This window comes from Puntigrus tetrazona, chromosome 20 (assembly GCF_018831695.1).
Source record: "Puntigrus tetrazona isolate hp1 chromosome 20, ASM1883169v1, whole genome shotgun sequence".
NCBI lineage: Eukaryota > Metazoa > Chordata > Actinopteri > Cypriniformes > Cyprinidae > Puntigrus > Puntigrus tetrazona.
In genome coordinates this window covers 2,740,402-2,758,219 of record NC_056718.1, presented here as the reverse complement: position 1 = coordinate 2,758,219, position 17,818 = coordinate 2,740,402, and the positions used below count along the sequence as shown (strand labels likewise).

The window sequence follows — 17,818 nt, the reverse complement described above, 5'->3', positions numbered from 1 at the left end:
AATTTTAAAACACTAACTACATAAATGATTAGCATATTAATAAAACATCTCTTAAGCAATGTATGACACATATGTAAGATTTAAAATGTACAACATATAATAAAAACATACATATGAATATGCACTATACTTATTTTGTAGTAACTCCTACAAGAGAATACTATTACTGATTAGTGAATATTATTTAGTCCAATTCTTAATTGCATATAGGTTTTTCATACAGGCTCCATTCTCTGTTAGTCATTTATACATTTTTACAAATGCTCTCCTAAGTAATACAGTAGTTCATAGGCTATAAAACAAGCTATAAAAGGCAATAATCTTAATTTAATGTGCATTACGTATTATTAGCAAACCACCTTCTAAGCATTATATAATTTAAAACTTTATTAAAATTCCAAAGAGTTTTACCTTTACATTTTTAATTTTGCATATATGAAAAATAACCAAAAAAAATCTATAAATTTCAAAAATCTAATTTACCTTACAATATGCACTGAAAAAAGGATGAGCTTTAAAACCTCTTTCATATTAGACATATCACATATGAAATTAGCAATTAAAGAATGCAAAATAATATTCTATAAAACTGTCAATGTAGAGTCAACAATCACTGTTAACTCGTAAGCTCAAACTCATTCCACTTTATTCGACTATACAGGCCACCCTTTCCCTTTATTTTATTTATATATCCCCCCTTTGGAGCCAATGAAAAAGCCCGTGTCTTCATACTGGACACCAATTCGAATGCTTGGTGCTTCAGTGGTATTGCAGTATACTGCTGTAGAAATGCACCGGTGGCGGCGCTGGACGCAGATGCCATGACAGCATGATCTGTGTCTAACGGGAGAGGGTGTAGTCTACATGGAACCACAACACCGATGACAATCTACGATCTTTAAACTGGATTTCGCAAAATAACGTCGTGTAGTAGAGGAAGCGCCTATCATATTGCGGAAGGGTACGGTTCTTTTGTTTATCTGGCTGAGATCCGTGCATCTGGAGTACTGTAGGTAAGGTCGGAGGATATTCAGCATCATTAGGGGCTAAGGATGAAAGGCCAGATTCGCACTGGATTTATCGCATTTCACAGTGTAGAGGCTTAATGTTTTTAATACATGTAGCGATTTCTTGTACAGAATACTGAGCAGTTTGACCTGCGGTTAAATTACGCGAATCATCTCGGGAGGGAGAGATTCAGTTCTAAAAAATCAATATGGCCAAATATTTGTGAATTCGTGTATTTGGTTCATGCATTGGTTACTGAAGTCACACTGAATATCTGATGTAAATAGAGAAAGACAGCAAAAGGCGTCTCTCTGTGCTGGTGCGACAGCAGCTGATCACTCCATTACCAAATCATTGCTGCTCACCGCTCTTGAGTCAATTATAATCGCATGAAGCAGACATGGGCCCGATTTATTTTAAATGTGACAGACGTAATACACACAAAACTATACTTGCATGCTAAATTCTATTGTTCACTAACAATTTGCGTGAATGGCGCGAATGCTTGATTGGACGGTTTTGTAGTCTCTTTGAGAAGAAGAGATGAAACCTTATTTGTGAAGGCCAGCTAAAATACCCGTGTGTTCTGCCCAAATCCATCTATTAACTATACTTCTTAATATGTACATATGGCCTGCTGCATAAAATAAATAAAATATATATATATATATTTGTGTGTGTATGTAAATATGTATACACACACTCTCTCACTCACACACACTTGTTTTTTAAGCAGCAGATCTGTACTATACTAAGAAGCATAGTTGTTAGATTAATTACTTAATTGATATATCTGCAGTGTAAATCTCAAATTCTCCCTCTTTTGCTATCTTTCATTATAGCTGCATTTTCTCTCCTTTCAAAAAATATTATTTCGACATAACATGTCTAGACAGCTGTCTCATCGAATAACGTGTTGAATACTGTCAGCAAATATGCAACGATTAAGCATCCATTTTGTGAAGAACATCTGCACAAACTGAACCACAGTTAAAACAAGAACACTTTACTGTATGTCTAATAGCTCTATGTTAGGGTGAATGACATCCTGTACAATTGTGAGGATTAAATGATGACAGTCCTAATTAGGCTGAATTCTTAAAGCCTTAACTGAATTACATGTAGTAATGTGTACCAGATCAATCAGTGCTGTCTAAAATTCTTACATTTTCCACAGTTCTGTTGTCATTCACTGGTATAATGGAGAACGGAAATATGATGGTTAATTCCCAGATTATTAAAGATGAGGCTGGATTTTATTTGAATACTTTCATTAAATTGACATGCTAAGGTTTTAGGACAGAATAAGTGTAAATAAGTGGTTTTGCTAAGCTAAATTAGATGATAAATAATTAACATTGTCCTATCATTTTACCTATTAGTGATTAATGCATGACGATATAATATCATAAGCTACTAAAAAGCTAATTTGACATGATTTAAGAGATTAATTGAATGTGTTCTACATCTGATATTAAAGTAATAAATAAAATGTCTCCTTAAGCATACAAGTCTTTCATGTTTTGTTTTTATGTTGTATGTCACAGGATGCAAAGGGGTTTCTCTGAGAAACAAAGATGAGCGTGACATCATGGTTCCTGGTCAGTAGCTCTGGTACTCGTCACCGTCTGCCTCGGGAAATGATCTTTGTTGGCCGGGAGGACTGCGAGCTAATGCTGCAGGTAGGATTTTCACCTTATGCATTTATCTACCTCTCTCTTTCTCTTTTCTCTCTCTCTCTCTCTCTCTCTATATATATATCTATCTATCTATATATATATATATATATATATATATATATATATATATATATGGTCATACAATATTTGCACTCATTATTCCCAGGCTATATAGGCAATAAGGAATGAGAGGCTATGCTGTGTAAATAAATCACAGCTATAAAACAGTTACCACACAATAAAAAAATATTTCAAATATTTGTATGGAAATTTGTTAAATGCAGTCCTTCCGTAAAAACATTGTCCCTGACAGCAACAAACTCAAGAGAATATTCTGAACACGTCTCTCGTCTAATTTAATGGAGCTTAAATAAAAACAGAGAATAGAAAACTATAGAACTGTAGAGATTAGAAGTGATACCTTATCATCCGCTGCATCCTTTATGTTTTTAACACTATGTATAGTTTCTTTCACACAGACATCTGCTTACCTCTCAACATTTGAAAACGTCTGTTTTGTGTATTTTAATTTCAAAACAGATTGATTAGCCCGAGATTGCAAGCATCATTAAAGTATAAACTGATGGACATATGGACATATATAATCATACTTGAAACAGAAAACTAGCAGATAGAGAAATATTCCTTCATAACATGGAAAAACTACATGCTGTCACACAGACACATGCCTTGGTGGGTGGTGGGTGTTTATTGGCAGTTGAGGGGGTTGGTGATTGGTAAAAAAATTAATAACTAAATATACATATATATTTACTTAATATATGCATGCACAGATTTTTGTCTCGTAGTTAACGTGTGTTTTTTATCAAATAAGTATGTAAAATTACTGCAATACTGAAAAACAAATAACTTTCATAATGCCAACTTATTTCTACATGATAGGGCATACAGCTTATTATTTACTAACCAAACGTTAAATGACAGACACACATAGCATGTGACAAGGCTTAACATTTTTTTGAAAATTAGAAAAATAGAAAGAATTTTTTGTAATCTGTTTAACTATTAACAAATATACATACAATTTAGGAGTTAATTTGTGCAAATGTTGAGCATGACTCCAATGACTTTGTCTTCTCTGCATAATTAGGTCAGGGTCTGTCCCCCCATCTGAATGTGGGCAGGAGCCAGGGGAAAGGGGGTATTCCATAACTCCCTACATTTCTATGAGACATCCCCTTTAGCCAGCAAGGTTTTAATAGTTTTTTCTCCAGTGTCTCACTCCAGTGAAAAAAAGTGTGCGGTGGGTTGTACAAATTTACAACCCAAGTCAACCGCTAATTGTCACCACACAGACCCATGAACTGTACCATCCATATTGTAGCCAGGATAATGGATGTCATATCACATTGTGTCAGTTCAGACATTAAAAACAAAAACATTAAAAAGCAAATAACTATGTATTAATTTCACAACATATTAATATTTTTTTTAAATATTGAAATGTCGAATTGTTTAACAACTGTAAATATACAACTTATGCTGATATTATAATTTCCAGTGGAGTTAGATTCATGAATAAGCAAGATGTCAGATATAAACATGTTGTCTTCCTTTAGTCTCGTAGTGTGGATAAACAACATGCTGTTATCAACTATAACCCTGCAACAGATGAGCATCTTGTCAAGGATCTTGGAAGTTTAAATGGGGTAAGCAACATAACAAATGTGATTGAAGCTCAGAATATAGGTATGAACACATAACTGCATTTTGAGATGAGGAAATAACCCTTCAATCAGACTTTGAATCAAATAACACCTGAAACTATGTGTATTTCTTTTTCTGCAAAACACAGAAGTAGATTCTGTGCTCTGAATGTTAACATTTTTCTTGTGATAATCCTCATTTCTAAGGAGCACATTTTATGTTCTGCTTTGCATAAAAGCATAATAACTCTGGCATTTCTTTATCTCAGTATCATACAGTATACATTCTTTGTTTTTCTTCTCAAATTTCAGACCTTTGTGAATGACTTGAGAATTCCAGACCAAACATACATAACCCTCAAGCTATCGGACATTGTTCGTTTTGGGTATGATATCCTTTTTCCTAATTAGCTGTTATAGTTAAGATATAGTTAAGATCTTGTTACATTAAAGTTTATATACATTTAAATTAAAATAATTTGACTTAACATAAGAGCACATTCACATGTGTACATTCTTGAGAAGAGTCAACACAAAGTCCCTGAAGAGGCCCTCAAGGTATGTTTTTTTTTCTTTATGTGCATATGTGTCATTCTGTTCTATTTAACATGTATTCATTTATATATATTTATTCTTTTTGGTTGGCTGCCCCCTGCTGTGTCAGCATGAGAAGTACACCAGTCAGCTGCAAATGGGCATAAAATCTACAGAAAGCAAGCAACAAAACCCCCAGGAAGAAAGGTCTAAATTAGAGCGCTCTGAACGCAAGAGTCTCACAGGTGAGAGTAATCAGGAATAAAATCAAGAGAAAAAGATGGTGAGAGAGTAATAAAGCAAAATGCCTTGTAACATGGATATCTGACAATAACATTCTATCTGTTAGCACAGCCTTTATTAATCTCTGTTTATCTGTAAGGCTTAAGTACGGTGGCCTGGTTTATTTGTTCCCAGTTGAGGTTTTGGTCAAATGACAGATACTAAAGATAATCCTTGTGCCTTAGTTCATCTGCTGGCAACGTACTGATATGTCCATCTAGGCATATGCCAGTATCAACTTTTCATGTTGCTATTAATTGCTAAATCTTTTATCATGGTAAATGGTATTATTACAATATTGAAATTTATTTGCAAAAAGGTGTTGTCATAATACAGTATAACAGTATAACTTTTTGTTCTGATATAAAATATATAAGAACATTTAAATAAAATAAAGCAATGCACAAAAAATGTATAAAGTAAAAAATTGTACACACATTAAAGTGCAAAAGAATTAAAAGATTAATAGATATCATCTATTAATATCATCCATCATTAGTTAACCTTAGGTAATGCATTACCATTATCAGTGAAAGCTAAATTTGCTACAAAATGTATTAAAGGAACACTTAACCCTTTTGGAAATAGGCTCATTCTCCAACTCCCACAGAGTTAATAGCTTTTTATCGTTTTTGAATCCATTCAGCCGATCTACCAGTCTTCAATGATCTATGCTAAGTTATGCTAAATGTGCAATGCCCAGGCCGTGAGATCGGCTGATTAATCAATGTTTTGAATAATTTCTCATTGGGAGTTTAACTAATTTATTAAATAATGTTAAATAATGAAGCCCTAATGTAAAGTGTGACAGAGTATAATTTAAAAATAAACAACCTATTGGGACTAAATTTAATGAATGCCAATGCGAATACAAAAATCTGAATAGATATTTCAATAATTTCAATTAGAAATTAGCACAGCTGCTTTGTTTACAGCGTTTCCGGGGAGTGTGAATGCGAGTCTCTCACCCATTCCGCGATGTCCTTCTCATTCGTGCTTGTGCACACGACGCAGCTTACTGGAGTTGTGCATATTACCAGTTGTTCTTAAAAGTGTAAAATACATTACAAATTTTGAATAAACAATTATTCTCGTTATTTTGAAGTGCCCAAGATAACAATACATGCATATTCATTATCGCATTATCGAATAGCGGCGCATGTCTATGGCCATCGATGAGCGGCCTGCACCACACGGCTAATACGCCTTTCATCCTGTAAAGTTAAAGGCTGAACTCTCATTAAACCCATGTGCATAGCTAAATACAGTGTTGTCTAAAATTATTAAATCTTACACGTGTAATTCTTCCTCTTCAGAGTCACCTGTACCCCGGCCAACACCACTGTACGGCCAACCATCATGGTGGGGTGAGGAGGACTCTGGGAACAAGGAAATACACAATGACGTACGGAAATCAGGTGAGAGTCATTCAGGTAAGCACTTGTCCTCCCTTATGACAAATTTTGTGTTACATTGATATGGATATTTGTCTTACCATATTTACAGTTTGGTGTGGGTGTCTCTTGACAGACATCACAAAGGAGGCCCCAACAGCTGAGGATGAATTTAACATTTCTGTTCAGGAGATCCGTGACGGCCAGGCCAAGTCAACGTACCCATACCACAGAGAGCCCAGTTATTTTGAAATCCCAACAAAGGAGTTCCATATACAGCCCAAGTCCCCAGCAACAGATTTAATTGATATCCCAACCAAAGACACCAATGTTCCTCTAATTTCTACACCTCCAGTGGTCCAGAGTCACGCCTCTTTTACTATAGAGTTTGATGACTGCATGCCAGGCAAAATTAAAATCAAAGATCATGTGACCAAGTTCTCCTCTCGTCAGCGTAGCAAACAGCAACAGCAGCCCAGTAATTCCCTGGTAGCCACACCCACAGAGGTTCTATCAGCTGAGAGCAAAGTGGCAGATTGGCTTGTTCAGAGTGATGTCAGTATGATGTGTAGGCGGCCACCCTGTGAGGATGTGTACAGCACTAAGAGTGACTTGGCGATGCATATTCGGACACTTAAAGGTAAGAGACATATTGCACTTGCATTAAAAATGCACTTTCTGTAAAACTAAGAATCATACAGAATTTTCTGTGCTTAATGTTCTAAAATAAATATAAGTGTGCTGTAAAAACACCTGTGGTTATGTTGCCTGCTTTTGCTAGGTATGATGTTAGGTATGATTTAAGCCTGGAATACACTTTACAGTTTTTGTCCCGATTTTCTACTGGTTTACAGTCTGTAGAAGGTGATGCTAGTTGCCCAAAGTCAGTCTGCAGATTGCGTAGTGTATGATGGTAACAGACTTGATTTTATAAACAACATATCATCCTCAGTCATGCAGTGTATTATGGCTAGTTTTCCTAAGTCACTATTTACAAAGCATTTCGCCTAGTGTTCTAAGCAAAATGCAATGAGAAGTTGTGTAGTGTACCTCAGACTTTAATGATTTAGGCTAGAGGCAGACTTCAGAAAATTATGCACAAACTACTATTAAATTTTATTTTCAATGTTGTGTCCTGCACAATTCCTTTTTTTATAGAATTTAATTGCAGGCTATAAAGCATGTTTAATTGCATTTTTCACTTTTTATTATTTTCTTTAAATCAGTGGTGTCAAACCACAGCCTGGGATTCAGCAGAATTTAGTTCCAACCCTAATTAAACACACCTGATCCAGCTAATTGTGCCTCTCAAGGAACTGGACAACTGCATGCCAGGCAAAATTAAAATCAAGTATCATGTGACCAAGTTCTCCTTTCGTCAGCATAGCAAACAGCAGCAGCAGCCCATTAATTCTCCGATAGTCACACCCACAGAGGGATCCAGACTGATGTCAATATGATGTGCATATACTGGCATCAAAACTAAAATCTGCAGGGTCTGTGGTCCTCCAGGAACCGAGTTGCTTAAAACACCTTTGCTTAAAATCAGTGCATTAAAATAACAGCCAAAATTTTAATTATATCTGTAAACTTAATAGGGCATCATCATGAAGATGGAACCCAGAGTGATTCGGAAGACCCTGTGATGAAAGGACAACGCAGCAAGTCTCATCATTCCATGCAATCTCAATCTTCAGTACGGTCAAACCAGTCAGCTCAATCAAGGAAATCTGAACCACTGGAATCAGTTCTGTCCCAAGAGTCTATCTCAGTGCAAACGTTTCATCCCCAGTCAGTCTCTCCACACAAACACCATCAAGGAGAACTTGATGAAAGCGAGATTCATCTTGTTCAAGAAGCGTCTTCTCCTCCCAAGACAGAGGTTAAGCCCATTCACCCTGAGCCTCACACCCAGCAGGCCTTCATCATTGAGTTCTTTGATGATAATCCCAGAAAGAAGCGGTCACAGTCGTTTACCCACAACTCTGCGCATGCTGACTCCTATTCTGCATTGAAGGCCAAACTAGAAAGACGGAAAGGTCTGACTCATGGGGAAAGGCCAGCATCTGTGCATGGGCATATTCCTCCAACACAGCAAATCACTGTTCCACTGAAAGGTTCAACCCATGGAGGTTCACAGCGCTCAAGCTCACTTAAAAGAGAGAAGATAGAAGACACTGGGACCAGCACATCTTTATTAGCGATCTCATCTCGCTCTACACCAGCTATCACCATTAAGCCTTTTGGGAGTGTCGGCAAAAAGTCCAAACTAGCTCAGGAATTTACAGCAGAGTTCTTGAAGGATACGGGAAAGACTTCCCCACCTCCCATGTCTGCCCCACCTGTGATGATGTCCCCATCACACACTCTTTTACCTTCCCCAGCAGAGCCGTCTGGACCTTCATCTGTATCATACCCATCTTCTCCATCCCAACTACCTGCATTATCCCAGTCTCTTCTTCCAGCAACCTCGCCTGTCTCCGTCCCTTCCCAAACCCCAGGAAGGTGTCCAGTTTCTATTGCCTCCCCACTCTACTCAGCTGGTTCAGCTGGGTCACCTGTGCCACAGTTTTCACAGCAATTAATTAGTGGTGTTGAAACTAAGGGCTCAAGGGTGACAAGAACTGAGGAGGAGGACAGTCTGAGTGATGCTGGTACCTACACAATTGAGACAGAGTCACAAGATAAGGAAGTGGAGGAAGCTAGAAGTATGATTGATCAGGTGACACTTTTTTCTTTTTCTTAAAAAACACTATATACCAGAGTCAAAATTCAGAATAGTCAGTGATTGACTAACAATTAGAAAGCAGGTGCAATTTGTAGATGTTATGCTGCTTTTTCCTATTCTGGTTTACTATACTGATACAATAAGTAAGCAAAGTTGAGAAGTGGAAAAGTGTGACTTTGTGGCACTTTCAAAGCACTCTGATCTTTGTTTGAATGATCCAAAATGTCAAGTTCTGCTTCAACTGCTGGTGTGAGTTTGTATTGCCACCTTTTGTTTGACTCCTTTGTCTCGACAATGGTAGACAGTGTTGTTTTGAGAAATAATATTGAGTAAATAATATTATTTAAATTTCACAGGTGTTTGGTGTTTTAGATGCACCAGAATACAGTGGTCAGACACTTGGAGTTTATAGACCTGTGATTGATGAGGGTAAAGATGAGCAACTATTCTTGAGTCATAGCCATGGTATGGCAGCTGATGTAATGTCGACGTCATCACAAGGCCATGGTGGAGAGCAAATCATTTCACTTCAGGTATTGCATTTACATATAGCTCAGACAGCACTGCCCTCCTTCATTACTGAAAAACTGTGCCTTAACTGTGTTAGTAAATAATGAATAATTAATGAGTAATTATGATTGTTTATTGTTACTCTTTTTATTTATTTAGGCACATCCAGAGGTAGAAGGGCCAAAATGGGTGTCACGCTGGGCCAGCCTAGCAGACACTTACAGTGATTCTGGGGCTACTCAAGGATCTATGGGAATTCCACCCCAAAGTGGACCTGCAGACAGAGGTATATTTGTTGAAAACCACTATTGGTTTTTAAGCAATTGAGCATTTCAATAAAATTGTACATTTTATACATAGGCCAGTAAATTAATTAAACTGTTTTTACTCTTATCTCATTCTTATGTCAATCTTTCACTCTTAAGATGACAGTGTGACATCAACAATAAGTCAAAGCTTGGATTACTTAGAGTCAGAGGGCAGTCAAGTTTCAAGGACCAGACGACTACTTCCTCAGGTTCCACCTGGAGAAAAACTGGAGAACACAACCCCCAGTATCTTAATTCGACATGAATCAAACGTGGACCATGAGCCACCAGAGAAAGGTTCCAGAGCATCACAGCAGCAGGACTGCACTCAGAGGCTACGTGTCCAAGACGATGTGGACCCAGACAGTCTGAGTGACACTAGCCGTTCAGACGACAGCTCTATCCTTGATAGGAGTGGAAGGAGCCAAGGAAAGAGAGGAACTACAGTACATTCACCTTCTGAAAATGTTAACCATTCCAGAGGATTAAAAGAGTTGCTAACACCCACGCCTAAACCCACCTCATTTTATATTGGTTCTGAGGATGGTTCTTGCAAGTCAGATGTGTCCAAAAGTCCAGTTCTTTCACAGCCAGAGAGAGACTTCTCTCCCAAGATACCTCCAACAACTGTCTTGATACGACATTTGAGTGGCCATGAGTCTAGGCGTCCAGTGAAACCTAACTCATCAGCCCCAAATCTCCAGACACATAACAGGGATGCGGTGCCCACCAAAGAGACCTCCATGTCATTTGTTCGGCAGGAGAGTTTTACCAAAGATAGGCCAAGTGATAACATTCAAGTCAAGAAACTGCCACATATCTCTAGTCATCCTGCTTTGAGAAGCTTGGATACTGAGGACACCATTCGAGATACATTTTCCTATCCTAAGGAAGCAGAGAAATCTTTGACATCACCAGAAGAAACAATACCTGAATCTAGTCAACAAACAAAAAAAGGAAGCTGTCCTGCACAAGAGGACTCTCTTTCTGGTGATTCAGATGTGGATACCGCCAGTACTGTAAGCATGGTGAGCAATAAAAATGCTCCTGTCAGTTCAAATAAGAAGCACACATCTGCAGGTGATATGCGTAAAGAGAAGTCATCTTCTGGTTTACAAGACAAAGCACGACAACCTACAGCTCGTGAACGACTATCAGAAAAACGCAGAAATCATGCCCCTCCTGATAATAACAGTAAAGCTGAACTAGGTCGTCGGCTACAGCTTCGTCGCAGTGCCGGTAACCGTGGTTCTTTAGACCTTTCAGATAATCAGCATGGTCAACAGCTCTGGCATGAAACTGCAGCTTCTGACCACGAGTCAAGTTCACGACCTAACAACCGCAAAAAACTCACTGCAACCCTGCAGAAGGAGGATCCTAATAAGATGGCCAAAGGAAGCCAGCAGGTGTTGACTCGGTCCAATAGCCTTTCAGCCCCAAGACCAACTCGTGCCTCCATGCTCCGCCGAGCTCGACTAGGTGAGGCCTCTGACAATGAGGGTGCAGAGACAGACCGTGCCTCTCAGAGCTCCGAGCACAGTAAAACTCCTGCTGAGGGCAAGAAATTGTCAAGATTGGACATTCTTGCAATGCCTCGAAAACGTACTAGATCCTTCACTGTTCCAAGTGACAATGAGTCCACCTCAAGCAAGCACGGCATTTCTAATCGCCCTACAGAGACAAATAGCAGTGTGAGGAAAGGGGCTTCAAGTGAAGTGAGGCAGGCTACCAGCAAAGGGACCGCATCAGTAGGAAAGCACTCCACTACTCGTAACCGTTCTAACCAAGTTAAACACAGCACAACTGGTGAGTATCTTAAACCTCAGTGATGCTCTGTACCTCTAGACAAAACCGCTAGAATTGCATAACATTGAATTTTTCATTATATTACTAATAATATTCTAATTTGATGTTTTGTTTAAAAACATTAATTTTCCTTTTTTGTTTGTAATTTGAGGTACCCACCGTAGACAAAAGGATTCAGACTATTCCTCTACCTCAGAGGAGGAGTTTGAGACCAATTCCAAACATAAACGCTCTCATGCCTCAGCTTCAACTCAAACCCAGACACCACAGAAGAGTACTCAAATGAGGCTAAAATGTGGCTCTTTGGAAACGGAAGAGGATGAAACTCAGAATGAACACTTTCAAAACTGGTCTACTCATAGTGCAGAAATTGCCAGGTTATTTAACTTTTGTTGTTGTTGTGGTGTGAAATGCTAATAGATTAGATATGAGTAATTATTATTATTTTTTTAAATTTTACATATATACTTACTTCCTTTAGGCTGAGTCAAGATCTGGCCAAAGATCTTGCAATCCTCGCACGTGAAATCCATGATGTTGCAGGGGATGGTGACTCTCAGACATCGCCGGGCATTGGAGCTACCACTTCGCCGGGCTCCATTCCCAATACCCCAGCATCCACCATCTCAACGAGAGAGGAGGTGCACCTAAAGTTTGCTTGCTTGGTTTGATGACATCCCATCATATACATTGACCCATTCCATTACTTTTTTAACATAAAGCAGAACATGCAGGAAAAAATGTAGATACAATGTAGGTAAGCAAGCCTGTTTGGTTTTGAGTTTTGGGTTGCTGACCATGGTATACCTCATGATAATTATATTGTGTCCCAAAAAGGACTAAGACTAAGGTAAACATTTTTGTTTAATCTTGCATACGTTTTGTTGTATATTTTCTCTTTTGTGCAGAGACCATATGCATCATTACAGAGGTTCCTGTTACCTCAGGTGCTGAATTCATCACTAATATTAACAAGTGGTGTCCAAAATTAACTAAAATACTTTCTCTGTGAGCCAGTTTCGATGTACTAACAACTGTCCAATGTCCAGCTTCAAAACCTGTTGTTTAAACTTCTTCCTTTTTTATGCATGAGGGAATTCCCTAATGCATGGAAACTCACTTCCAAACTCACTCCTAAGGCTGTATGTTCACAAAAAAAAAATATTTGCCAGATGTATCTTGAAAAAACTAGTATCAAGCTGTGCTGACTGTGAACATAGAACCCTTTTCTATTCACCACTGAAGTAGCATGATCACGCAGATATTTTCCCAGAGATTTGCTCCTAGTATACTCCATTGTAAACTGAGCTCAGAGATATTTGTCTCTTAACATCAAATTTAACCTGCCATTGTCATGTCCACCTGTTCTTACTGGTGCTTTCCCATCCCTGATTAATCTGCAGCTGGTACAGCATATACCCGAGGCAAGTCTGAACTATCAAAAGGTTCCTCCAGGCTCAACTAGTCCAATAGACCAGGACTCAAATATGAACGACCATGACAGTTCTAGACGGCGTCCCTGGAACCGTGAAGAGGTCAAATTTGGTCAAATCCTTTGCTCATTACACAATAAACTGATCCATTAGTCATTTAATCAGGGTGTAATAGCCTTAATAGCCAATGGCAGTGCCTCTCAGAAACTGTATAGAAAAAATGCAATTACATAATTCTCATTTTAATCTTTTTATTTATTTTTTTCAATCACAGGTAATTTTGGACAATCTCATGTTAAACCCAGTCTCCCAGCTTTCCCAGGCTATCAGAGAGAACACTGAGCAACTAGCAGAGAAAATGAAGTATGAAAAAAATATATACTTAAAAACAAACATGTTGGGTGGGACATCTTGAAGGGATTGTTCTTTCATTTACTTCTTTTCAAAGGCCATCAGGCTGTGTCTACAAACTACTTGCTTGCTGTAAGAATGGAGAGTGTTGTCTTAGAATATAAGAAAATTTGTGTAGTCCAGGATAAGTCATCAGTATTTTTGGTCCATTTTGCCACAAAAGAGACTATATATTTTAAATGCTAAAGGTTATTTTTAATTCAGCATACACGAGTTTCAGAGCACAAAATGTGTTTTTTTATTCTGTTAAGATCTTTAAAACAAAGAACTAGCAATAAAGTTCAAGGGTCTCATTTATAAAACATACGTATGCACAGATTTGATTGTACAGTGTGTTTATGCTTAAATCCATGCCAATGCTCGTACTTACAAAAAAATGTCTTGTACTTAGCATCACCTCAGTATCTGAGCAGACGTACACACTTTTTCTTGACGGAGTAGTGCAGATTTTTGAAAATGTAAACTGTTCTTGCAGCTTACTGTTCTAAATTATGATGATTGGGTATATTTTATGTGTTCATGATATTAATGAGGAGTCGTTTACGAGCAGAGAGTTGAAACCATTCATTGGCATGCAAATTCAAGATCATTTGTGATTTACAGGTTTCACATCTGAAAGAGATGTGCACGCACAATTTGTGTGTGTATGTTCATTCTAAATGCATATCGGAGAAATAGCCGGTAACCGTTGTCCTTTAGATCTCTCAGATAAACAGCATGGTCAGAAGCTCTGGCATGAAGCTACGTCTTGAAGTTCATGACATAACAACCGCAAAAAACTCACTGCACCCCTGCAGAAGGAAGAACCCAATAAGGTTCCAGGTGCCTATATGAAATATTTTATAAAATATTGCACAGAAACCAGATTGAATGTACAAACAGAAAATGCATGTCCCTTTCAGATGTGAAATCTGTAAATCGCAAATGATCTTGAACGAACATAATTGAATGGTTTCAGCTGCCTTGTAAGTGACTCCTAATTAATGGCATTAACAAAAAAAATCACCAATCACCATTATTTAGAACAGCAAGCTGAAAGAACAGCTGACATTTTCAAAAACCTGCAATACTCCGACAATAAAAAGCATGTATGACGCTAAGCACTTTTCCACGTCTACATCCAGTTTTTACAAATATGAGTGCTGGCATGGATTTAAGCATACACATTCTAAGATTAACTTTGTGCATATGCATACTTTGTAAATGAGGCTCCAGGTCTCTTTAGTCCCACAAATATTGTGTCTCTTTTAGAGCTCTGTTTCAAAACAAGACAGAAGTCTGGGAGGAAATAGAGGCAAAGATCAATGCTGAAAATGAGGTTCCCATCCTTAAGACATCTAATAAGGTACATTTATTTCAATGTATTTTCCAATGACCAAATATTCTGTTCAGAGATGTTTCTTTATTTTTTAATGTATTTTCCTGACTTCGTAAGCAGGAAATCTCATCTATTCTTCAAGAACTGCGAAGAGTCCAGAGACAACTTGAGGGTGAGTTTATTAGCATTAGATTTTTAACTTTGACCATGTATTCTACACATTCTGGTACCTCCCCACAGTATACCAATTGGTGTTTTATCTTTGTCGTACCAAAGTAATCAACACTATTGTTGAACCTGGAGGAGTACTCAAGATTCACCCAACAGGAACTTCTCCCACGGGAAAGACCAAATCTACTCCCAAGGAGTTTACCAGCCCCACTTCTGCTAATGCCAATGCAAGTGCAAAGCGAGGTCCCAGGGGGCCTGAGGGAGGTCGATATGTAGTTTAAGCTTGCTTTCAACAAGGGCATAGCCATTAGCTTGCTTTGCAAAAAAAAACGAAAAAACAAATCACAATCATGTATTGCACATCTCTTTGGAAATTGCCATATTCGTGGCACATTTGTGAAAGTATTGTGAGATCTGTGATGCAAATATATGGCATATGCTTTCTCAAAGACTGTGGACACACTCCACAAGCTACAGCAGGTGTAAACATTGTTATTTTCAACAGTTGTAATCTGTGGTTTGTTTGAACGATTGTCCAAATGCCAAGTTGTCATTCATGGTTGAATGAATGAGTGGGTGTGTCACTGTATTCCTGTACCATGTCTGTTGTGGTCTCATTGATTGAACACCATGTAGCATTCAGTCCGTTGTTAATTGTCAATCATGCAGTACACTTGGCTGCTACAAATCTTCAGCATGAAAAAATCGGTGAATACACATTGCTAAATAAGTGTTTGCCTTTAACAGGGCAAGAAAAAAAATCATGAGATGTTTTAAATATAATGCTATCAAAGATAATACTCTAATATTGGTGCTTTTAAGAATATGGCTACTGTTCAATTCCCAGACATAGCAAGATAAAATGTTTAAAGTAAGCAACATTTGGCATATATAAAGTGTTTTTTTAATGTTTCTTTTGCAACTACTCCACATATGTCTGGGGTGTCTGGTGTGTTTACGCGTGTAAGCGAGTGCTAGGTTATGCAGAATCATGTGTGATGCTGTGAAGTATTGTTGCTGTGTGTTAGAGGTGAAAACTTGAAAAACGGGTTATCTTCACCATGCCCCTATATTATGCTTTTATGATTGTATGCAACAAAATGATTGTTTTTAATTTAGGATGACAAAAAAACTATCATTGGAGCAATCAAAAAGCAGTTGGATGTAAGGCTATCGCCCTCTCGTTTGCATTAGCCATGTATTCTTTTTAATGTCATATACTCTATGTATTTTGAATGTTTTAAATGCATCAAAATGATGTTGAGATATCCTTTAAAAGAGAATGATATCCAGAACAATAATGTCACACAAATATTTAATTTAGAAAATTGCACATATATTAGCAGGGTAAGACAGGGTAAGATGCCCCTTGAGGCAAGAGGATTTTTCTCTTAAACATAAATATCATCTTTTTAAAAAATTAGACTACCTAATATCTTTGGGATAAGACACCTCTCCCACAATTGGCCCCAAGCAGTACGTTGTTACTAATATTTTTTTAAAATACATGTGTGAATGTGTTAAAATAATTAATACACCCATGTAGTATTATAAAGATCTTTGCTTCCTATTGAAACCTTTTGGCTAAGTGAAATCATTCAGTTTAAGTTTATAGTGTTGCTGTAATGCATCTTCAATAAAAAATATGGGCAACAAAATATGTAAATATTTATGTGCTGTATAATGTAGTAAATGCACATTGTTCTTAAGAGTGGCATTTTACCCATCTTACCCTATTTTAGCTTGAGACTGGCCAATAGAGTTATTGTGACATCCAGTACTGTAGCTTATGATACCAACAATGTGAATGTGCAGTGAACCATACAAACAACATACAAGAACCAAGAACACCTTTCTGTGTGTCAGGGTCCCATTAAACACATTAAATTATTTAGTAAACAACATGTAAGATTGTATTGTTTTGTTTTGTGTCTGTAAGTGTAATCTTCCATTACAGCATTTTTTTTCATATATTGTTAAAAAGTCTTTGCAATCCTGGTGTTGAGGTAATGTTTCTAAATATCTGCACTAAGAAATGATTGTATAAAGCATTAGTCTTACAGTTTAGCAGCTCACCATCAAATAGTTTGCTTTTGTTTTGGCTGTGTGTTATGGATGGTTTGATGTATGTATCAAATGCAAATGAGATAATTATTTTCGAATTATTGCATGTGTGCCATATGTAGGTGAGCCAAAGTTAGGACTTGCGTACAGCTTTGTGTGTGTTCACTTATAGAGCAGTACTGCAGCAAGTTAATGAACAACTAACATTTATAAAGATTAGTAATTGCACATAAGGTGCAATTGTATGTTTTGTGCTGGAGTACTTATGCTCTCCTTATGTATTTCTTTACTCAATTTATTTGTCACCCACAATACAAGGCCTGTAAATACATTGCGTTGAATGTTTTATTTTTAATCAGTGTTCGTGTTCTTGTATGTAAATCTGAAAGCACATATTTTGTTAAATTAATTTTGCTCTGTGGCAACTGCAATTGCAATTATCTTGTGATGACAGGTTCCACATCAACATTATTTTCATGGATTCACTAAATCCACCTTAACACTT

General features: G+C 37.5%; 1 protein-coding gene across 12 annotated transcripts; it reads left to right on the top strand.

Annotated features, from left to right (window-relative positions):
* The first annotated feature begins 789 nt into the window (after window positions 1-789).
* Window positions 790-17,668, top strand: cep170bb (centrosomal protein 170Bb). Of its 12 annotated transcripts, none has more exons than XM_043220137.1 (20): window positions 790-961; window positions 2,556-2,690; window positions 4,268-4,357; window positions 4,667-4,745; window positions 4,854-4,912; window positions 5,019-5,133; window positions 6,487-6,588; window positions 6,701-7,204; window positions 8,163-9,286; window positions 9,649-9,825; window positions 9,962-10,088; window positions 10,228-11,916; window positions 12,068-12,293; window positions 12,398-12,557; window positions 12,825-12,863; window positions 13,320-13,451; window positions 13,624-13,712; window positions 15,012-15,105; window positions 15,196-15,250; window positions 15,355-17,668. In XM_043220137.1, the coding sequence occupies exons 2-20, from the start codon at window positions 2,586-2,588 to the stop codon at window positions 15,528-15,530; spliced, it is 5,142 nt and encodes a 1,713-aa protein (XP_043076072.1). In that variant the 5' UTR covers window positions 790-961; window positions 2,556-2,585; the 3' UTR covers window positions 15,531-17,668. The 12 variants fall into 12 exon arrangements, 10 of the variants coding, with proteins under 10 accessions (XP_043076072.1, XP_043076069.1, XP_043076066.1 ...); XM_043220134.1 differs by having other exon boundaries at window positions 6,677-7,204; window positions 15,199-15,250; XM_043220131.1 differs by having other exon boundaries at window positions 6,677-7,204.
* Window positions 17,669-17,818: the final 150 nt, after the last annotated feature.

What these genes read in the sequence shown, in the direction of transcription:
- cep170bb (XM_043220131.1), top strand. Translation starts at nt 2,586, where the DNA reads ATGAGCGTGACATCATGGTTCCTGGTCAGTAGCTCTGGTACTCGTCAC. An exon ending in CATAGTGCAGAAATTGCCAG is followed by an intron (nt 12,294 to 12,397) that starts GTTATTTAACTT and finishes TACTTCCTTTAG; the next exon opens with GCTGAGTCAAGATCTGGCCA. An exon ending in CAACTAGCAGAGAAAATGAA is followed by an intron (nt 13,713 to 15,011) that starts GTATGAAAAAAA and finishes TGTCTCTTTTAG; the next exon opens with AGCTCTGTTTCAAAACAAGA.